General features: G+C 40.3%; 1 protein-coding gene and 1 pseudogene across 1 annotated transcript in view; one reads left to right on the top strand and one right to left on the bottom strand.

Moving 5' to 3' along the window:
- Positions 1 to 21592, bottom strand: part of KDM5A (lysine demethylase 5A) — a 99964-nt gene extending 78372 nt beyond the window's left edge. Inside the window, exons 1-4 of the mRNA XM_012438934.3 lie at positions 20997 to 21592; positions 17756 to 17833; positions 15318 to 15440; positions 363 to 533 (exon numbers count right to left, since the gene is read on the bottom strand). Coding sequence (XP_012294357.2) covers positions 363 to 533; positions 15318 to 15440; positions 17756 to 17833; positions 20997 to 21161 — 537 coding nt within the window. The 5' untranslated portion in view covers positions 21162 to 21592. The remainder of the gene's footprint in view (positions 1 to 362; positions 534 to 15317; positions 15441 to 17755; positions 17834 to 20996) is intronic.
- On the top strand, positions 2334 to 3619 carry LOC105707867 (heterogeneous nuclear ribonucleoprotein A3-like; annotated as a pseudogene).
- Positions 21593 to 22998: the final 1406 nt, after the last annotated feature.

Below are 22998 nucleotides of genomic sequence, written 5' to 3' on the forward strand. Positions count from 1 at the left end.
TTGCTGCATAAATGAAGAAATTTCTTAAAGCTTACTGACTGTGCACCCACAAAGGGTGAATTCTATGGTATATAAATTATACCTAATAAAGCTGTTTTTAAAAAATACATGAAACAAACAGGAGAACTTTTACAAAAACTTTCAGTCATAAAGGTTTATTTTAAATAAATAAAAAAACACTGTTCATTCCCATTATCCTTTATCTCACAAACCACCAAAAATAGCTATGATTTTTACACTATGACATACACTTTGCTTCCTCAAATTTTAGTGCCTGCTAACTTGGGTTAAACATAGTCTAAAGTTTATACTTGAGCAAACTGGATTTATCAACTTTTTCTAAAAAGAATGATGCATCTCACCATAAGGCTCACACCAGATTGGAAAAGCTCATATGGGTAGAGAATTCTTTCATAATGTGACTTCAAAAGAGACCCAGTTCCTTTTCCTGGCAGATATCCCAAGCGACTACCCACTTTAGACCATTTCTTCTCTTTGGTGACCATTTCAAAACCTCCTTTGCTGGCAACAATCTGAAAAGCAAGTAAAAGTTTCTTAGAGAAAAAAAGTAGATTCAAGCATCCTGACTCTAAGTCTGTCTACTAAATAGAAAAATTATTCTGGGCTTAAATTTCAAATTTTCCTTTCAATGAGTAACTAACCAAACTGACATCTGTCAACATTTAGAGTAAGAAATAGAAACAATGATTTACAGAGGTTTAAAATTTAATTAATATTATTATGCCTACCTTCAAACCAAGCATTTAAAAATATTTAATGAATTAATAATTTATATAGCATGCACTGTGAGAAAGCTAAACACACGTATAAAACTTATGTACTCAAGGAAGTCACAGTATGAAATAAGAATAAAAACAGACAAAAAATAGACATGAAAATGTTACATAATACAAAATAAAAATAAATCCTGAAATTAGAAATACCAAGTAACTTACAGAACTTAACAAAAGTGTCAATCAAACCATGAATATAAAGAACAGTTTTGAGCCGGGCACAGTGGCTCACACCTGTAATCCCAGCACTTTGGGAGGCCGAGGCGGGTGGATCACGAGGTCAAGAGATCGAGACCATGCTGGTCAACATGGTGAAACCCTGTCTCTACTAAAAATACAAAAAATTAGCTGGGCATGGTGGCGCGTGCCTGTAATCCCAGCTATTCAGGAGGCTGAGGCAGGAGAATTGCCTGAACCCAGGAGGCGGAGGTTGCGGTGAGCCGAGATCGCGCCTTTGCACTCCAGCCTGGGTAACAAGAGCAAAACTCCGTCTCAAAAAAAAAAAAAAAAAAAGAACAGTTTCGAAAACCAGGCTATAATTTTTCAAAAGGACCAGGGTTTTATATGGAAGATTATGAAGGAACACTGAGGAAAGGTTAGGCTGAAGTATATTTATTGATATGGAGTACAGAATATATTAAGGTAGAAAATAAGATAAATTGGCTAACTTGGCTGAATGTTCACATCAAGCCAGGCACCATACAGAACATGCTTCCAAGCTCCTTAACGTCCAGAAGCTGTTATTATACATCTCTTACATTCTAAAACACCATCATGTGCTGCATAACATTTTGGTCAAATATAGACCACATATACAACAGTGCTCCCATAAGATTATACTACCATATTATTACTGCACCTTTGTGTTTAGATGCATACACAAATATATTACCATTGTGTTACACTGCCTACAGTATTCGGTACAGTAACAGGGTGTACAGCTTTGTAGCCTAGGAGCAACAGGCTACAACACAGAACCCAGGTGTACAGTAGGCCATACCATCTAGGTTTGTATTAAGTACCTTCAATGACGATTGCACAATAATGAAATGGCCATGTTTTTCAGAACATATCCCTATCATTAAGTGACACAATTGTACAGGCAGTTTTCAATTTCACTGAGAATAAAGGAGACTCTGACACAGTATTTGAACTCAGTTTCTCCTATTTGGGCATATGTTATTGTATCTTACTACATAAAAAAAAGTTAAAGCCAGGCACAGTGACTCATATCTGTAATTCTAGCACTTTGGGAGGCCAAGACAGGAGAATTGCTTGAGCCCAGGAGTTCCAAACCAGCCTGGGTAATATAGTAAGACCTCCAACTCTACAAAAAAAAAATTAAAAATTAGCTGAGCAGGTTAGGCAGGGTGGCTCATGCCTGTAATCCAGGACTTTGGAAGGCAGAGGTGGGCAAACAGCCTGAGGTCAGGAGTTCAAGACCAGCCTGGGCAACATAGTGAAACCCCATCTCTTCCTAAAAAAAAAAAAAAAAAAAGATATTGAACTCGAGTTGGAAGAGGCGAGTCCGGTCTCAAAATGGAGGTAAAACTGCCACCTGGTCGCCCCCAGCCCAACTCCAGCTATTGCCACCGGGGGGAGGAGGGCCATAATCCAAAGGAACCAGAGCAGTTGAGAAAACTGTTTATTAGTGGTCTGAACTTTGAAACTAGATGATAGTTTAAGAGAACATTTTGAGAAATGGGGCACACTTACAGATTGTGTGTTAATGAGAGATCCCCAAACCAAACGTTCCAGGGGCTTTGGTTTTGTGACTAATTCTTGTGTTGAAGAGGTGGATGCAGCAATGTGTGCTCGACCACACAAGGTTGATGGGCGTGTAGTGGAACCAAAGAGAGCTGTTTCTAGAGAGGATTCTGTAAAGCCTGGCACCCATCTAACAGTGAAGAAAATTTTCGTTGGTGGTATTAAAGAAGATATGGAAGAGTATAATTTGAGACACTACTTTGAAAAGTACAGCAAGATTGAAACCATAGAAGTTATGGAAGACAGGCAGAGTGGAAAAAAGAGAGGATTTGCTTTTGTAACTTTCGATGATCATGATACAGTTGATAAAATTGTTGTTCAGAAATACCACACTATTAATGGGCATAACTGTGAAGGGCCCTTTCTAACCAAGAGATGCAGTCTGCTGGATCACAGAGAGGTGGTGGAGGTGGATCTGGCAATTTTATGGGTCGCGGAGGAAACTTTGGAGGTGGTGGAGGTAATTTTGGCCGTGGTGGAAACTTTGGTGGAAGAGGAGGTTATGGTGGTGGAGATGGTGGCAGCAGAGGTAGTTATGGAGGAGGTGATGGTGGATATAATGGATTTGGTGATGGTGGCAACTATGGCAGGGGTCCTGGTTATAGTAGTAGAGGGGTCTATGGTGGTAGTGGTGGACCAGGATATGGAAACCAAGGTGGTGGATATGGTGGCGGTGGTGGAGGATATGACAGTTACAATGAAGGAGGAAATTTTGGCGGTGGTAACTATGGTGGTGGTGGGAACTACAATGATTTTGGAAATTATAGTGGACTAGTGGACAACAGCAATCAAATTATGGACCCATGAAAGTGGGCAGTTTTGGTGGAAGAAGCTAGGGCAGTCCCTATGGTGGTGGTTATGGATCTGGTGGTGGAAGCGGTGGCTATGGTAGCAGAAGGTTCTAAAAGCAGCAGAAAAGGGCTACAGTTCTTAGCAGGAGAGAGAGTGAGGAGTTGTCAGGAAAGCTGCAGGTTACTTTGAAACAGTCGTCCCAAATGCATTAGAGGAACTGTAAAAATCCACCATAGAAGGAGCGATGATCCATAGTCAGAAAAGTTACTGCAGCTTAAACAAAAAACCCTTCTTGTTCAGGACTGTCATAGTCACAGTTTGCAGAAAGTGCAGCTATTGATTAATGCAATGTAGTGTCAATTAGATGTACATTCCTGAGGTCTTTTATCTGTTGTAGCTTTTTCTTTTTTTCTTTTCATTACATCAGGTATATTGCCGTGTAAATTGTGATAGTGATATCAGGAATAAAAAATTAGGGAATTTTTAACTTTTCAAAAACAAAAATACAAAAAATTAGCCAGGCATGGTGGTGCACACCTATAATCCCAGCTACTCAGGAGGCTATGGCCCAAGAATCACTTCAACCCAGGAGGCAGAGGCTGTAGTGAGCTGAGATTGTCCCATTCCCTCTAGTCTGGGCAACAGAGTGGGACTCCATCTCCAAAAAAAAAGAGGTGCACCTGTAGATCCAGCTACTTGGGAGGCCGAGGCACAGGAGAGCACAGGAGATCAAGGCTACAGTGAGCCATGATCATACCACTGCACTCCAGTCTGGGTAACCCTGTCTCAACTGACCCTGTCTCAAAAAAAAGAAAAAAAGATAGTTAAAAGTTAAACATAAAATTACCATATGATCCTGCAATTTCACTTCTAGGTATACACTCAAAGAACTGAAAGGAGGGACTCAAACAGATTCTTGCACACCAGTATTCACAGCAGCATTATTCTTGAGAGTCAAAACAGAACTAACTCAAAAGTTTATCAACAGATAAGTGAATAAACAAAATGTAGTATAATAAACATACAATGGATTATTATTCTGCCTTAAAAAGAAAATTCTGATACATGCCAAACATTAATGAATTTTGAAAATATTGTAGGTAAAATAAGCCAGACACAAAAGGATGACTACTATATAATGCCATTTATATAAGGTACATAGAGTAAGCAAATTCATAGAGACGGAAAGCATAACAGAAGTTACCAGGGGTGGTGCAAGGGAGGAAGTCCTGGAACTATGTAGTGGTGATAACTGTACAACACTGTAAGTACACTTAATGCCACTGAACTGTGTATTTTTAAATGTTGATGTTATACGTACTACAAGTTTTTTAAAAAAGACTATGAGGGCCAGGTGCGGTGGCTCATGCCTGTAATCCCAGAACTTTGGGAGGCCGAGGCAGGCGGATCACGAGGTCAAGAGATCAAGACCATCCTGGCCAATATAGTGAAACCCCGTCTCTACTAAAAGTAAAAAACTTAGCCGGGCATGGTGGTGCATGCCTGCAGTCCCAACTACTGGGGAGGCTGAGGCAGGAGAATTGCTTAAAACCAGAAAACAAAAGTTGCAGTGAGCCGGGATCGCTCCACTGCACTCCAGCCTGGCAACACAGCAAGACTTTGCCTCAAAAAAAAAAAAAAAAAAAAAAGACTACGAGAAGACTCTGGAGACAGACTTGCCAGTATTCAAATTCTAGTTCTGTCACTTAATAGTTATATGACCTTGGTCAGGCGTGGTGGGGCTCATGTCTGTAATCCCAGAACTTTGGGAAGCTGAAGCAGGCAGATCACCTGAGGTCAGGAGTTTGAGACCAGTCCAGCCAACAAGGTGAAACCTTGTCTCTACTAAAAATACCAAAAATTAGCCAAAGGTGGTGGTGTGTGCCTGTAGTCCCAGCTACTAAGGAAGCTGAGGAAGGAGAATCGTTTGAACCTGGGAGGAGGAGGCTGCTGTGAGCCAGATCATGCCACTGAACTCCAGCCTCAGCAAAAGCAAGACCCTGTCTCAAGAAAAAAAAAATAGTTATATGACCTTGCCAAAGTTACGTAATTTGCAATTCAATTTCATTACCATCATTAAAATGGTAACAACAGTGCCTACACCTCCTTACAAGGCTATTGTGAGGACAAATAAAATAAAACATGAAAAGCACCAGGATAAAGTACTATACCAATGTTGCTGTATTATAAATGTCTATAAGTATGGACAAATGGAGGGAGAGGGTAAATGTACTGAAATTAAGCGAAGAAAATGTTTCAACTCTTGTGTTGGGATATTATAAACAAAAATGAACCTATGGCCAAAGTATAATTTTCCTCCAGTGAACTATCTGAAAGCTTGGTAGAAACACTAATTCATATGCATAAGAGTTGAACATATCTCTTTAGTTCTTTAGCTCCTCTTATCACATCCCCAGAGAAGCCCTCTCTGTTAAAAGAATCAACCAGGGGAAAATTATACAGAGAAAAAAATTATTTTTCAAAGCTAAAAGTAAAGAGAAAGACACAATGAAAGTGGTTTCAATAAAGGGCTGTCTGGAAGCAACTGGATAGATTAGAATGCCTTTAATTCAACACTTACCTTTCCAATGCTTCTATACTGCCAGCTACTATTCTAGGTACCTGAGATACATTTATAAATAAAACAAAGAGCTTTGTCCTCATGGAGGTTACATTCTAGTGGAGGAAGATAGACAATAAACAATGAACATAATATATAAATTTTGAAGTAATATTAAAGAAGAAATTAAAAAGCAGTCAAGGGGCCTCCAAGTAACAGAGTAAGGGTAAATTAAAGTATTAAATGATCACAAAAAGGCTTATTATAAAGATGAAATTTGAACAAAGTCTTGAAGGGAGTGAAGTAGTTAACCAGCAGATATAAAGCTAACAGACAAAGCAAAGGCTCTAAGTCAGAAACATACCAAGAGTGTTTGAGAAAAATAAGGAAGCCAATGTGGCTGAAGCAAAGTGAACAAAGGAGGAAGAGAAAAAAAGGAACTCAGGGAGGCAAAAGAAGCCTTCATAATCTTTACTATCCCATACAATAATCACTTTTACATAATAATCTGCTTTGTATTGAAAGCATTTCAAGCTAAATTTCCATTAGTTATGATATATCTGTATGGATCCAGTCATGATGTCCCACTCAGTTCTGGTGATTAGTAGCAGCCAGGATATGGCCATGACAAAGGAATAAACTATCTCACATAGAAAACAAAACCATTACTTAGGCTCCATGTATACAATACTCTAACAATCTAACCAAAAAACAGGCAAAATCTTATACCTGTTTTTCTTAAGCTGACAGATTCAAGGATTATCATGCATAATTTTAAAATATAAACCAGGGCACGGTGGCTCATGCCTATAATCCCAGTACATTGGGAGGCTGACAGGGGTGGATCACCTGAGGTCAGGAGTTCAAAACTAGCCTGGCCAACACGGTGAAACCCTGTCTCTACTAAAAGTACAAAAATTAGCCAGGCATGGTGGCAGGCACCTGTAATCCCAGTTACTTGGGAGGCTGAAGCAGGAGAATCACTTGAACCTAGGAGTCGGGGGTTGCTGTGAGCTGGGATCAGGTCACTGCACTCCAGCCTGGGCAACAGAGTGAGACTCTGTTTCAAAAACAAATAAATAAAAATAAAATATAAAATATAAACCATTTATTCCAAACATTTGCCATGTACTACATCACAGCATTGTCACCAGAAATATCACTATGAACCCTGCTCTATAAAAAGACATATGGCATGCACTTGAACTGAACACAATGAAGACAAGCCCTTTATCAAAACTTGACCAAAAAGTAATATCGCTCAAGACCAAAATGGCTGGGAATAGAGACAGTTTTAACGTACCTAAAGAACAGTCTTCTACTTAAAAGATCCCTCTAAAGACTCCAGTAGAAAGACCAGAAAGAAACAAAAAGGCATCCTCTCAAGCGGTCAAATAGAGCAACAAAGGAACCACATACAAACAAATGTAAACGATATTTTGAAGCTAGTGATATCTAACAAGCCAAAACAATAACAAAAACAGACAAACCAGATGTACTTTCAAACTACAAGTTTAAAACTAAGTGCCCTGCAACAGAGAAAAGCCAGAGAAGCTTTTGCAACATAGAACCTGGAAAGGCTTAAGAGGATGCCCTTCCTCCCTTTTCTAAAAAAAAGAAAAAAAAAGGCTTAAGAAGTGAAAGCAGCAGTACCTCTAAAATTAAGGGTGGCAATGCAGCAAGAATGAGATTGTGAAGACCTGTGTAAAAGCAGTTAGACCTCCTCCAGGCAACTATCCCTCTCTAGCCCCAGCAGAAAACTAGAGATTTACCCTCAGCAAAGTTTGAACAGAAGGGATGCTGAACTAAGAAAGCAATAGGTAAGTAAATTAGAGGACCAGCCTAACAAGTCTAACATCTAACTCATAAAGAGTCCAGAAGAAGAGAAAAAATAATAAACTTATCAAAGAATACAGGAAAAATTAGAAGAACTGGAAGAAATGAGTTATCAGATAAGAAAGGTTATTGAGAGCCATAAAAACAGTGAATGAAAATAAACACATACCAATACACATCACTGTGAAATTTCAAAGCCCTGGGAATAAAGATAAGATCCTAAATCTTCAAGAAAAAAAAAAGTCACGAAAAAAAAAATCACAAAAAAAAACCACAAGAATTAATATAGCATCGTTCTCACCAAGACAATGGAGTAAAGCTTTCCAAATACTACGGTAAAATGATTTACAATCTAGACTTTTAAACCCCATCAAACTACTTATAAAGTATAAGGGCAGAACATTTTTACACAAGCAAGAAGTCCTAAAAAATTTACATCCCACTACTATCTTTCTCATGAAACTAGCAGAAGAAATGTTTCACCAAAATGAGAGTAAACCAAGTAAAAGGAAGACTTGCAACAAGGAGGGAGGCCAAGGAATTCCCAGAATGATGGCAATAAAAGGAAGTTCCAGACTGACAGCTGAACTTTAAAAAACAACCAGTCAAGTTTTGAGGTAAAAAAGACTCCAGGAAGAATGACTCCAAGAAAATAAAGCTGACAGATTATCTGATGGGTAGAACCATAATGAGCGATGTATACTTCTGCTGGAAAGTTTGAAAATGTATTTTTTACAGTATTAATTTTAGATTAATAAAAAATTAATGTAACTACACTAGAAGGGGAAAAGAAACATAAAGTATGGGAGGACTTAAGATCTCTTACACCCATTCTCCATCTTTAACAGTAGGAAATCAGTATATAATATTTAAAGCTGAGAAAAGAAAAAATAGCATAATGAGCATATTGTTTGGAAATATGAAGATCAAAATCAGAAACCACTAAAAGAACTGAAAGTGATTAGTTCTGAGGAGTGGGAATGGGGTGGAGATGAAGGGAGATGCTGATTTTCATTTTAAGCCATCTTCTTTTTTTTCTTTTTTTTTAAGAAACAGGGTCTTACTCTGTCGCCCAGGTGGTGCAATCAGAGGTATCATAGCCCCAAACTCCTAGACTCAGGCGATCCTCCAGCTTCAGCTTCTCGAGTAGGTGCAACTATAGGCATGTGCCACTACAATCAGGTAATCTTTTAAAATTTTTTTTGTAGAGACATAGGGTCTCCTACAGGAGGCTGGTCTAGAACTCCTGTACTCAAATGATCCTCCTGCCTTGGCCTCCCAAAGTGCTGGGATTACAAGTGTGAGTCCACCATACCCAGCCAAATCCTTGTTTTTTAAAAGTATACTACTTTGACACAGAATAAAAATGTTTTAAAGAGAAGGGCTAGATTGAACGCTTCTTGCTGAAGTGGTTATAAAAACAGTAATTAGTAATATAGAAGTCTGTTAAATTACAGGCATTCCAAGTGATACTTTTTTTTTTTTTTTTTTTTTTTTTTTTTAGATGGAGTCTCACTCTGTCACCAGGCTGGAGTGCAGTGGTGTGATCTAGGCTCACCGAAACCTCCACCTCTGGGATTCAAGCAATTCTCCTGCCTCGGCCTCCTGAATAGCTGGTATCACAGGCGCAAGTCACCACACCTAGCTAATTTTTGTATTTTTAGTAGAGATGGGTTTTCACCATGTTGGCCAGTTCAAGATTACGATCTTGAACTCATGATCCACCCACCTCAGCCTCCCAAAGTGCTGGGATTACAGGCATAAGCCACCGCACCTGGCCTAGTAATACTTTTTATTATCAAAAATAATAGGGAAAAAGATGTGATTTAATCAAAACAGGAAACCATCACATTGATGATTTAATGACTCAGAAGACTGAAAATTTGCTTCCCATTAAAATGCAATGGGAATCATAGTATTTTCAAATCATATCTATAAAAAACAAACTCAATAGATGCCAATAAACTGTCAGCCAAAAATAAACTTTTTTTAAAAAAAGAAAGGACACCACTAACAACCTTAAAACATACGAACTCTCGGTATTTTCTGCAGTTTTCAGCCCAAGCCTCTTGCTGGAATAAAATGTCATGTTAATGAAATAGTCACCCATTGATAAGGGTCAGAATAAATTACTTTTGTGAAGTATTGACTGGGAGGGAGATGAAAGAACCCACTAGAGTGCTATAAAAATGTTATGTATCGGCCAGGCGCAGTGGCTCACACCTGTAATCCCAGCACTTTGGGAGGTCGAGGCAGGTGGATCACAAGATCAGGAGTTCAAGACCAGCCTGGCCAACATGGTGAAACCCTGTCCCTACTAAATAGAAAAAGTAGCTGGGTGTGGTGGAGAATCCCAGCTACTTGGGAGGCTGAAGCAGGAGAATCGCCTGAACCCTGGAGGTGGAGGCTGCAGTGAGCTGAGACCACGTCATTGCACTCCAGCCTGGGTGACAGAGCAAGACTCCATCTCAAAAAAAAAAAAAAAAAGTTATGTATCTTGATCTGGGTGATGGCTACAAAACAGGTATATACATATATGAAGATTTATTGAACTGTACACTTAAAATTTGTGCATTACACTGTAAGTTACATCTCAATATAAAAGAAAAAAGTTAATGTGAGAAGCAGATATCTCACAATGACATTTAGGGAACAAAAGTATTATAAACAAAACAACTATAAATTGAAGTTTGTCTGCCTTTTAGCTTTAAATCTGTTTTGCAAACATTCTCACAGGTTAGGGGAAAGAGATGTCCATGAGGACTTAAAAAACCCCACAAAAGACAGGACTCCAATAAACCCTCAGATAAGCACACTTAACCTTTAATCACAACATATTTTCAGTAAGTTTTCCAAATATTTCATTCTTTTATTTATTTATTTATTTATTTTTAAAGATGGGGTTTTACCATGTTGGCCAGGCTGGTCTTGAACTCCTGACCTCAGGTGGTCCACCCACCTCGGCCTCCCAAAGTGCTAGGATTACCGGCATGAGCCACCGCACCCAGGTTTTTTTCCGAATATTTCAATAAAGTGTACTTCATTAGTAGTATGAACCTTAAAAGGGAAAATGGGATTCTCAAGACGGTGTTAAACAGTCTGAATGACAAATGTTATAAGGAGAATTGTAAACAACTAAGTATTCAGACTAGGTTACCTCTAAAAGCCCTTTACTGACTTTGAAATTCTGTAACTTTAGAAAACCAGAAAAATATGACCGGGCTCAGTGGCTCTTGCCTGTAATCCCAGCACTTTGAGAGGGTGAGATGGGCAATCACTTGAGGTCAGGAGTTCTTGACCAGCTTGGCCAACATGGTGAAACCCTGTCTCCACTAAAAATACAAAAATCAGCCAGGCATGATAGCACATGCTTGTAGTCCCAGCTGCTGCAGAGGCTAAGTCAGGAGAATCGCTTGAATCAGGAGGCAGGAGGTTGCAGTAAGCTGAGATCGTGCTACTGCACTCTAGCCTGGGTGACAGGAAGACACTGTCTCAAAAAAAAAAAAAAAAAGAAAGGAAAAGAAAACCAAATAATGCAATTTAATTTACCATCAGATTAAACCTGAGGTTTATCTTTTAATTGAAAAATCACTGATACCAAAAGTTTCAATTTAATAGATTACTACTTACACGATTAATAAACACTCTAGTAAATTCCTTAGGGTATTTATGAAAATAAGAAATAAAAATGTGGCCGGGCACAGTGGCTCACACCTGTAATCCCAACACTTTGGGAGGCCAAGGTTGATAGATCATTTGAGGTCAGGAGCTCAAGACCAGCCTGGCCAATGTGGTAAAACCGCATCTCTACTAAAAACACAAAAATTAGCCAGGTGTGGTGGCACGTGCCTGTAATCACAGCCCCATCTACTCAGGAGGCTGAGGTATGAGAATCACTTGAATCTGGGAGTTGGAGGTTGCAGTGAACCAAGATTGTGCCACTGCACTCCAATCTGGGCAACAAAGTGAGACTTTTCTAAAAGAAAAAACAAAAGTGGGAAGAGCTTCATTAAAGAGTACCACAACATATTGTTATTAATGATAAAATAAATTTTGAGGGCCAGGCGTGGTGGCTGACTCCTGTAATCCCAGCACTTTGGGAAGCTGAGGCGGGCATATCACCTGAGGTTCGGAGTTTGAGACCAGCCTGACAAACATCGAGAAACCCCGTCTCTACTAAAAATACAAAATTAGCCAGGCATAGTGGGACATGCCTGTAATCCCAGCTACTTGGAGGCTGAGGCAGAAGAATCGCTTGAACCCAGGAGGCGGAGGTTGCAGTGAGCCGAGATTGTAACATTACACTCTATCCTGGGCAACAAGAGTGAAACTCCAAATCAAAAAAATAAAAAATAGGGCCAGGCGCACTGGCTCACGCCTATAATCCCAGCACTTTGGGAGGCCAAGGTGGGTGGATCACAAGGTCAAGAGATCGAGACCATCCTGGTCAACAAGGTGAAACCCCGTCTCTACTAAAAAATACAAAAATTAGCCGGGCATGGTGGCGCACGCCTGTAGTCCCAGCTACTCAGGAGGCTGAGGCAGGAGAATTGCCTGAACCCAGGAGGCAGAGGTTGCGGTGAGCCGAGATCGCGCCATTGCGCTCCAGCCTAACAAGAGCAAAACTCCGTCTCAAAAAAATAAAAAATAAATAATAATAATAATAATAATTTTTGAAAAACAAATTGTTTTTTTGAGACAGTTTCACTTTTGTTGCCCAGGCTGGAGTACAGTGGTGCTATCTCAAGCCCACTGCAATCTCTGCCTCCTGGTTTCAAGCAACTTCCTGCTTGAAATTTCCGAGTAGCTGGGATTACAGGTGCCTACCACCACACCCAGCTAATTTTTGTATTTTTAGTAGAGACAAGTTTTCATCATGTTGGCCAGGCTGGTCTTGAACTCTTGACCTCAGGCGATCCACCCACCTCAGCCTTCCAAAGTGCTGGGATTACAGGTGTAAGCCACTACCCCTGGTCAATTTTTGAAAATGTTTTGTATTTTATTCAAGTAACAGTCAAACACATTCAGAACCTTAAACAGCATCATACAGCAAAATGTAATAGGTAAGTTCTGACTGAATAAAAACGTCAAAATAAAGAAATAAAGTTCTGGCCGGGCGCGGTGGCTCAAGCCTGTAATCCCAGCACTTTGGGAGGCCGAGGCGGGTGGATCACGAGGTCGAGAGATCAAGACCATCCTGGTCAGCATGGTGAAACCCCGTCTCTACTAAAATACAAAAAATTAGCTGGGCACGGTGGCGCGTGCCTGTAATCCCAGCTACTCAGGAGGCTGAGGCAGGAGAATTGCCTGAACCCAGGAGGCGGAGGTTGCGGTGAGCCGAGATCGCGCCATTGCACTCCAGCCTGGGTAACAAGAGCGAAACTCCGTCTCAAAAAAAAAAAAAAAAAAAAAAAAGAAATAAAGTTCTTAAAACAAATTTTTTTTTTTTTTTTTTTTTTTTTGAGACGGAGTTTCGCTCTTGTTACCCAGGCTGGAGTGCAATGGCGCGATCTCGGCTCACCGCAACCTCCGCCTCCTGGGTTCGGGCAATTCTCCTGCCTCAGCCTCCTGAGTAGCTGGGGTTACAGGCACGCGCCACTGTGCCCAGCTAATTTGTATTTTTAGTAGAGACAGGGTTTCACCATGTTGACCAGGATGGTCTCGATCTCTTGACCTCGTGATCCACCCGCCTCGGCCTCCCAAAGTGCTGGGATTACAGGCGTGAGTCACCGCGCCCGGCCTAAAACAAATTTTTATCCTAATAGTTCCCTATAAGAAATCCACCCCTCAAATTTAGCATAATTTGTTCTTGAGTACCACAGGTTTTCATATAACTACAGTAGACCACTCTTGGCACAGTGCTTACTAACATCATCACCTGACTAAGTCTCAAGCTGTATTTTAGCATTAGACCATACTTCCCAAATTTTTAAGCAAGAGAATTCTGACCTGACACTAATTTTAAAACGTATCATAAAAGATAACTTAAATATGATTATTCTAACTTTTTTTTTGGAGACAGGGTCTTGCTCTGTCACCCAGGCTAAAATGCAGTAGAGTGATGATGGTTCACTGCAGTCTTGACCTCCCGGCTCAAGAGATCCTCCTGCCTTAGCCTCCTGATTAGCTAGGACTATAGGAATCCACCACCATGCCCAGATTATTTATTTTTTAATTTTTTGTAGAGACAGAGTCTCACTATGTTGCCCAGGCTGGTCTCGAACTCCTAAGTTCAAGCAATCCTTCCACTTCAGCCTCCCAAAGTGCCAGGATTATAGGCATGAACCACCACACATGGCTGATTACTCTTACTTTTTTCCTTGAAAGTGAAATCTTCCAAAATTAACTCTGCAATTTAAATGAGAATAAATTTCTGTTTCAAAATAGCATATAAATTGTAAGATATGGAAGGCCACAAAAAGAAGCTGTTTTGCAAAATTTCTCAGATAATTAAGCAATAATAAATTTGTATTATTGTATTAACAAAACATATTTCAATGTTATTATAATCTCAGCTTTCAGGTCAGTTAGTTTTCTTCACATTAGGGAATATAATGTTAAAAAGTTAACACAATTTGGGCGAAAACTTATCTAAACTCTTCACCCTTAAGTTTCTGAGCTATTGTTCATCCTACCCAACAATGCTGGCCTCAATTAGCCATTAACACTACGTATAGGTATTAACGAAACTAATATACACTACACATAAGAATGGTGAGTAACATGAGTCCTTTTATTTATTTTTATTTTTATTTTTTATTTTTTATTCTTTTTGAGACAGAGTCTCACTCCGTCACCAGGCGCCAGGCTGGAGTGCAGTGGCATAATCACAGCTCACTGTATTCCGGACTCGTGATCCTCCAACCTTAGCCTCCTGAGTGGTTGAGACTACAGGTGTGCACCACCATGCACAGTTAACTTTTTCGTATGTTTAGCAGAGTCAGGGTTTTGCCATGTTGCCAGGCTAGTCTCTTAACTCCTAGGCTCAAGTATCCTCCCACCTCAACCTCCGAAAGTGCTCAGATGACAGGCGTGAGCCACTGTGCCTGGCCCAAATTTTCAATTAAGTAACAACAACAACAAAAAAAGACAACAAGCTCAACACAGAACATTGTACACTCAGCACAACATAATATTAGCAGGCTATAGTCATTTATTTTGCATATTGTATATCACAGAGCCTGATGAGTATTAGTGTTTAGTGATTAAATATTAATCTCATTAACAAATATAAAGTAACTTTTAAAGATAACTTTGAGGTCTGTCATTTCCATTTATTCAAATGTGCTTTTTTTTTTTTTTTTTTTGAGATGGAGTTTCACTCTTATTGCCCTGGCTGGAGTGCAGTGGAGCCATCTCGGCTCACCTCAACCTCCGCCTCCCAGGTTCAAGCAATTCTCCTGCCTCAGCCTTCTAAGTAGCTGGGATTATAGGCACGTGCCACCAAGCCCAGCTAGGGCATCTGTCAAACAAATCCTCCATTGGAAGCACTGTTTCCCACCAAATTCATCTTAAATTCCTAAATTCACAAGCCTCTGCTCTAATTTCTAAACCAGTATAAGCCTCACCTTGCTCAAAGCATACAGATCCAGGATTTTTCTCTCTACCACAGGGATCTTCAGAGTAGATCCTTGAAGTTCCCAAAATTTTGCTAGTTGATCCAAGAAATCCAGTCTCACTCTGGTCATTGCCTAAAATTATTAAAATACAGAAATAAGAACTAAGTTATGATTGAAAGGAATGAGTATAACAGAGCAAGTGTCCCCAAACCCCGGGCTGTGGACTGGTACCCATCAGTGGCCTGTTAGGAACCCAGCCGCACAGCAGGAGGTGAGCTGCAGCAGCGGGCAGGAGAGCAGGCAAGCATTCCCACAAACCCTACTGTGAACTGCATATGCAAGGGATTTAGGTTGTGCAATCCTTATGAGAATCTAACAAATGTCTGATGACCTGAGGTGGAACAGTTTCATCCCAAAACCAACCCCCATACCCCCATCCATCCGTGGATAAACTGACTTCCATGAAACCAGTCCCTAGTGCCAAAAACGTTGGAGTCTGCTGTAACAGAGGTACTCATTTCTCTAAAGAAATTCAAAGACTTCTCATTATTGCTTAGTCCAACCCTGTAAAACCAGCCAATAATAAAGATGCAAAAGACTTCTAACAAACTTTATTCATTCAGGCAAAAAAGTTACTCTGCTTTATTCTAAAAGTTATACTGGCAACCAAAACAGTTTTTTGAAGTTTGTTCAACTTTATGCTGACCAGAAAATTCAGTAAATCAGCTCCTCCTCAGTCTCTAACATTCTGTCATTTCATCCACAGGTAAATATGCACGCTTTTGGTGCATCAACCCTCTACCTCATCTATATTAAGATGCTTCATCAAGTATCTAATTACAAGAGACTAAAAAGAAAAAATATGTATTGTGGCCAGGCACGGTGGCTCACGTCTATAAACCCAGCACTTTGGGAGGCTGAGGCGGGCGGATCACCTGAGGTCTGGAGTTCCAGACCAGCCTGGACAAAATGGTAAAACTCCGTTTCTACTAAAAATACAAAAATTAGCCGGGCATGGTGGCTGTAATCCCAGCTACTAGGGAGGCTGAGGCAGGAGAATCGTTTGAACCTGGGAGGTAGAGGTTGCAGTGAGCCAAGATCACACCACTACACTCTCATCTGTGTGACAAAGCGATACTCTGCCTCAAAAAAAAAAAAAAAAAAAAGTATGTAGTAAACTCTCAGAAATGTTTTGAGGGAAAAGAAAAAAAAAACTCAGAATGACATAATAAACCTTTGCTATCAATGATTTTCCTTCTGTACTCTAAAAGTTTTCATATCATAATGAAGAACCTTCTAAAAATCAGGAGACAAGAAAAACAGCAATACATAGTCTTCTATTTAGAAAACGTAAGATAAATTAGTAATACTTAGAGGAAGATCTTTTGTGTGTGTGTGAAATGGAGTCTCACTCTGTTGCCCAGCTGAGTGCAATGGCGCGATCTCAGCTCACTGCAACCTCCGCCTCCTGGGTTCAAGCAATTCTCCTGCCTCAGCCTCCCAAGTAGCTGAGACTACAGGGGCCCACCACCACACACAGCTAATTTTTGTATTTTCACTAGAGATGGGGTTTCATCATATTGGCCAGGCTGGTCTCGAACTCCTGACCTTGTGATCCACCCACCTTGGCGTCCCAAAGTGCTGGGATCACAGGCGTGAGCCACTGCACCTGGCCAAAGGAAGATCTTAATAAATCAGATTAAGAGTCCTGACAAAGTTCCATTAAAATCAAAACCAAAACAAAAGAAAAAAAACTTTGAAAACTAGGGTTTTAAAACAGGATTTAAAAATCCATTTTCCAGGCCGGGCGCGGTGGCTCAAGCCTGTAATCTCAGCACTTTGGGAGGCCGAGGCGGGTGGATCACGAGGTCAAGAGAGCGAGACCATCCTGGTCAACATGGTGAAACTCCGTCTCTACTAATACAAAAAATTAGCTGGGCATGGTGGCGCATGCCTGTAATCCCAGCTACTTAGGAGGCTGAGGCAGGAGAATTGCCTGAACCCAGGAGGCGGAGGTTGCAGTGAGCCAAGATCGCGCCATTGCACTCCAGCCTGGGTAACAAGAGCGAAACTGCGTCTCAAAAAAAAAAAAAAAATCCATTTTCCAAGAACGAAGGGAGACAGAATCTTCCGAGATTAACAAAAATTTTAGTAGAGTAAGAAACACTAGAGAAAGTAGAATTTAGGAATTCTAAGTCTCTGAAGCTAAGCATTGAACATTTCCACTAGAGAAACAGAGCTACAGATAGTTTCTCATGATCTCAGTTAAATGGAAAAACCGTAACTACTTTGCACAAGTTTTTAAAAAGCATACTCTTCCTCCAAACATCAAGTAACTATTCCAGTCAGTACCAATTAACACAAACTCTAGGTTATGCAAAGTTCTCTACCTACAGCCCTAACAATAAAGATGAATCAGGAAGAAGAAATAGTGACATAACACTTACCTCAAGTTCATTCAGGCGCTGGACTCTTGGAGTGAAACGAAAGCTTTTTACTTCACAGGCGAATGGAGGCTGCCAGTCCTAAATAGAAAGTTTTTTTTTCAAAACACAGTGGTATGTAAGCAAGGAATGCGTTAATCCCTTAAAGGGGGGTTTTGCCACAAATCATGGTGATAATAGACTAAGTTGTAAGTCTTCTTTATTATAGAAACAAAATGAGCAAATTTTTTAGATAAAATAATTTTAATACAGGTTGAGTATCCCTTACATGAAATGCTTGGGATGAGAAGTGTTTTGGATTTCACTTTCCATATTTTGGAATATCTGCATATACATAATGAGGTATATTGGAGATGAGACGCAAGTCTAAATACAAAATTCTTTTATTTCACATAAAGTTATACATGTAGCCTAAAGGAAATTTTATACAATATTTTAAATAATTTGGTGCATAATGCATGTGTACACTGGACCATCAGAAAGGAAAGGTGTCACTATCTCAGCCACCCGTGTGGACAATCTGTGGTTGTCTGGCATCACCATCATTTCTGACTCTGCATTTACAAGCTACCAATAAACAATTATTTCCTTACACTTATTCCCACATAAGTAGTTAACAGGAAAAATACAACATACCATTAATACAATGAAAAAAATAATCTGTTCAAGCTAGGCTCAGTAGCTCACACCTGCAATCCCAGCACGTTGGGAGGCTGAGGCAGGAGAATCACTTGAGCCCTGGAGTTTGAGACCAGCCCAAGCAACAGAGTAAGAACCTGTCTCTATAAAAGAAAAAGAATAATAATATTTCAGGGTAACCTGGTTTCAGATTTTGGAGCATTTTGGATTTGGAATTTTTTATTTTTATTTTTTTTAGCTCACTATGAATCTACTGTAAGGGGGTGGATCTGGAATTTTTAAAGTAGGGACCCTCAACCTGTATTGCTCAGAGAAGCAATCTTCTTCAAACCAGTCCCACTATTTATATCCCACAATTATGCTTTCCCAAGTTACTCAAGTGAAATTCACTGAGGTCATGTACCACAAAGCAGTGTCTAGTAAACATATGAGTTTACCAAAATGAAAAAAAAAATTTTTTTTAAACAAAAAGGGGGCAGGGTGCAGTGGCTCACACCTGTAATCCCAGCACTTTGAGAGGCCAAGGCAGGCAGATCACCTGAAGTCGGGAGTTGGAGACCAGCCTGACCAACGTGGAGAAGACATGTCTCCACTAAAAATACAAAATTAGCCAGGCATGGTGGTACATGTCTGTAATCCCAGCTACCTGGGAGGCTGAGGCAGAACTGCTTGAACCCAGGAGTCAGGAGGTTGCAGTGAACCAAGATCACATAATTGCACTCCAGCCTGGGCAACAAGAGTGAAACTCCATCTCAAAGAAAAAAAAATATTTTTAAAAAAGGGTAAAATTAAAGATTAAAAAGAAACTTTGAAAAAGAACTTATTTATTTAAACAAATTTTTTAATTTATGTGTAATGGGACAGAGCACTTTATGTTACACAGATGTTTTGTTAAAAGCCCACCTCCTGGAAACCCAAATATTAAAAAAAAAAAAAAAAAAAAAAGTAAGCAAACACACAAAACAAGGACAATTTTCAGACTGTGATATAACTAAAATGAGATAGCATATTTCACATGGGGTCTAAAGAACATAGTTTCATTTGGCCTAAATAGTAGTAAACCTATTTTAAAAAGTGAGAAGCAGAAAAAAAAAAAAAAAAAAAACCTTACCTTGGAAACTAAAGAATCTACCAATACTAAATTCCGAGTGTAAACAAGATTTATTTTCGATAATGTGACAGAAAAAGAGAAAGCATTATTTCAGCTTCCAGGATTTTTTAAGTTAAAAAAAAAAACTTTTTTTTTAAATCGAATAACCTTGAATAGAATTTCTAATGAATAAATTCAAGAGTAGATTAAAACATGATTTAGGAAAACCTTCAATGCTTTAAGATATTAACATTAGGTCATAATGATAGAAAAAGGGTTAAATGGAAGTTTTTGGAGGATGGCATTGCATATCATCACAGCAATTATTTGTTAATCTTCTGCTTGAAATGAATAGCCTATAACCTTAAACAAATTCATTCAACATAGTGAGAGCATTATGTCTATTTTAGAATCAGAAAAACTGATCTAGGTTCAAAATATACTTTGCCACTTGCCCAAGATCTCACATTTGGTGTTTTAACTTATCCAGACTTGCAAACATAAAGCAAAATGTCTTCAATAACCAATAACTAAAGCGATGGTTCAAAAACCTCAACTTACATGAAGAATCAGATCTAAGATTAGTGGCTAAAAAAGCAGAAACTTTCACAACCAGAAGCCCAGAAATCTGCATTTAAACAAGCATCCAGTTGACCCTGGTGCAAGTGGTCCAGCAACATCATTTAAAAAGCGCTTGGTCTAATGGGTACAGAAAAACACCTTTTGACCTTGAGCACTCTGACTCAACCTCCTGGGGCATTAATTCCCTCCACACAAGGAATAGTGTCTGCTTTCCTTACCTTAAAGGCGAGATTATAATTAACCTTACAGGCAAACCTAATTATCTGCAATAACTGATTCTAAAATCCTTGATGTTTAGTTCCCTATGTCAAGAGATTTCAACATTTCCTTCCACCTCCATTATAGACCAATTCTTCCTAAACCTCTAAATTTTAGAATAATTGCTGCTCCTTCTCTTCCCCCCCGGTAAGACTTTTCACTGCAGCCATAATTAGTCTGGAGTTCTTGTCTAGCGATACCATCCTGGGGGACTAGAGCTCAGATTACCTTTTGAGAAACCCTAACCCTTAGATAAGGCCTGCAAATTATTTGATCCAAGCAGGTCTTGAATAAAGAGATAGCCGACTATCAAACTATAATGAAGATACGTGAGGAAAGAATATGTCATGTCATAATACTGTACTTTAAACACCATATTGCTCAACGAAAGGCCTAAAGCCTTTCGTTACCCTTGCCCACAGCTGAGAAAAGTATCAGTTCCCAAGTTCTAGGCGGAAGAGGCCCCAGAGACACCACTTGCTCGCGTTCAGATGTGTCTACATAAGACCACAAAAGAAACCGAGGCAAAAACATACAGAAACAGCCTCCAGTTGTCGCAAAACAGGGAGAGTACAACATATAAAAGAACAGAAGGACCAGAAAAGTAAGCCTAAACCCAGGGCATGGACTCCCCCATTCTTCTTTCTCCCGCTCTCTCTTCACAGACTGAGGTACCTTGGGCGGCCGAATTTTGCAGATGCCGGTTTTCTCCGCCAAAGGCCGGATGCGACCGATAAAGCTGAGAGGATCTGTGAACTCCTCCCAGCTCGGCTCAAAGACAGGGCACTCTGGGGGTGGCACGAACTCCGCCGCGTAGCCCCCCGGCCCCACGCCCGCCATTGCAACAGCCGGGGTTGGGGGGTCCCCGTGGGGAACGGGTGGAGAAAGACTGGCTGAAGCCCACTGAGTTTGTTCACGTCCCCTGACACGGGCCGAAGCGCATCTTCACGGACGAGAACTGTTCAACACAGAAACCCCAGAATCGCTTCCTCCTCCCGTTTGTTATTGTTTCTCGCAGGGCTTTTCCTCTGAGGTTCAGGACTTTTCCGGAAGTTACCGTGCTGTCAAATCCCTCCGCCCCCGGCAGGAAACAGAATCCTTCCGCAGCGGCGCGAAGCTTGTGTGTCTGACCCTTCCTTCTTTCTTTATTGCCCGGCAGCCCAGTGTGGCTGTTTCTCTCCTTGCCTGCCAAAGTTCAGCCCAGTCCAACGACTCCACGCGGCTCGCTCTTGGTGGGGGATTGGGGAGGGGCACAATCTCTCCTGTACGAGTGTACGGATAGAGGTAAGCCGACTGGGCGAGGCGAGGCGAAGCGCGACGCGTTCTTCCGGCGCGGAGGAATGTGTAATGCCCCAGAGGGCAGAGGTTGTGCTTCCGGTGAGGAGGGGCCCGTTCTTTTTTGTGTATCTGTGCACTCGGAAACACGCCGGGTCTAACCTCAGCCACCCAGACTGGCCGCCTGTGCTTCGTGATTTGTTTTAACGTGCCCGGCTGCGTTTATAACAAGTATCCTTTCCAGCATTTCCTCTCTTTTTTTAGCCCTTTGAATGCAGATATTTTACAGTAATCTCACTGTGCCACTTTATACCCGCCTCTTCTCCATGAACAAGTGCAGGTCTAACCCATCCCCTAAATCCTGCCATCTGGCTTTAGACATCATCCAGGAATAGCTTTTCCTTTTACACAGGACGCGGCAGCTCTCCTGAGTTACGAGCCAGTACGTCTAGCTACCTGCAGGACATCTCACTTTGATAACTCAAAGAAATTGTTCTCCACTATTTCTTCAGTGTTCCTGGTTTCTATTAATGACTTCATCTACTCAGTTGTCTGAGCAAAAAGAAAATCAAGAAATAATCCTAATTCTTTCTACTCTCACTTCCTAAGTATAATCCTGTGTCTCTCCATCCTCATTACCAGTATCCTCATTTAAATACTCTGAACTGACAGCAGCTCATTTCTCCTCTCAAATCCTTCTCCATTCACAAGTTGGATTGCTTTTGTCTAAAATCCAGAATTTATCTTGTCACTTTTCAGCTCCAAACTAAACAACTCCAAACTTTTTTAATTGCTGATTTGCTGCCTCACTCTCCAGCTTCATCTCTCCTGCCTCCCCATATAACCTACAGAAGTTTTTGTAGTGACTTTAGTACACCATGATTTTTCTCACCTCCGAGCCTTCACATATATTTCCTCTGTCCAGAACACTTTAGTACTCTCCTGACCCAAACCCATCGTACAGTTTCATATGTCCCCTTCCTGACGAAATTTCTACTCATCCTTCATTTAAATAAATATGAAGGATTAAATATCACTTCTAGATAGCCTTTCCTAATCCCAAAAATTGGTGTAGTCAGCAATAACTTGTACTTCCTTGTCAAACTCTTTGAAATTGTTTATTTGCCTTTTTTCCTCAAACTGTAAGTTACACAAAGACAGGGACAGTGTCTGTCTTGTTTTCCCAGCTTCTAGAATAGTGCTTGGTGTATAGGAGGTGTGCAGTAAATATCTGCTAAATGAATGAGTAAATAAATAAATGGATTCACAAACCAATTCGCCTTGTGTGTGTCACTGCCTCATCCTACACTTGTATATACAACATTTTGTTTGACACTGTACTTGCATGTGACATACACAATATCCCTCCACTTGATTATAGCATCCACAAAAGTTAATGCCC

Source organism: Aotus nancymaae, unplaced genomic scaffold (genome assembly GCF_030222135.1).
Source record: "Aotus nancymaae isolate 86718 unplaced genomic scaffold, 86718_ANA_hifiasm-v0.15.2.pri h1tg000016l, whole genome shotgun sequence".
NCBI lineage: Eukaryota > Metazoa > Chordata > Mammalia > Primates > Aotidae > Aotus > Aotus nancymaae.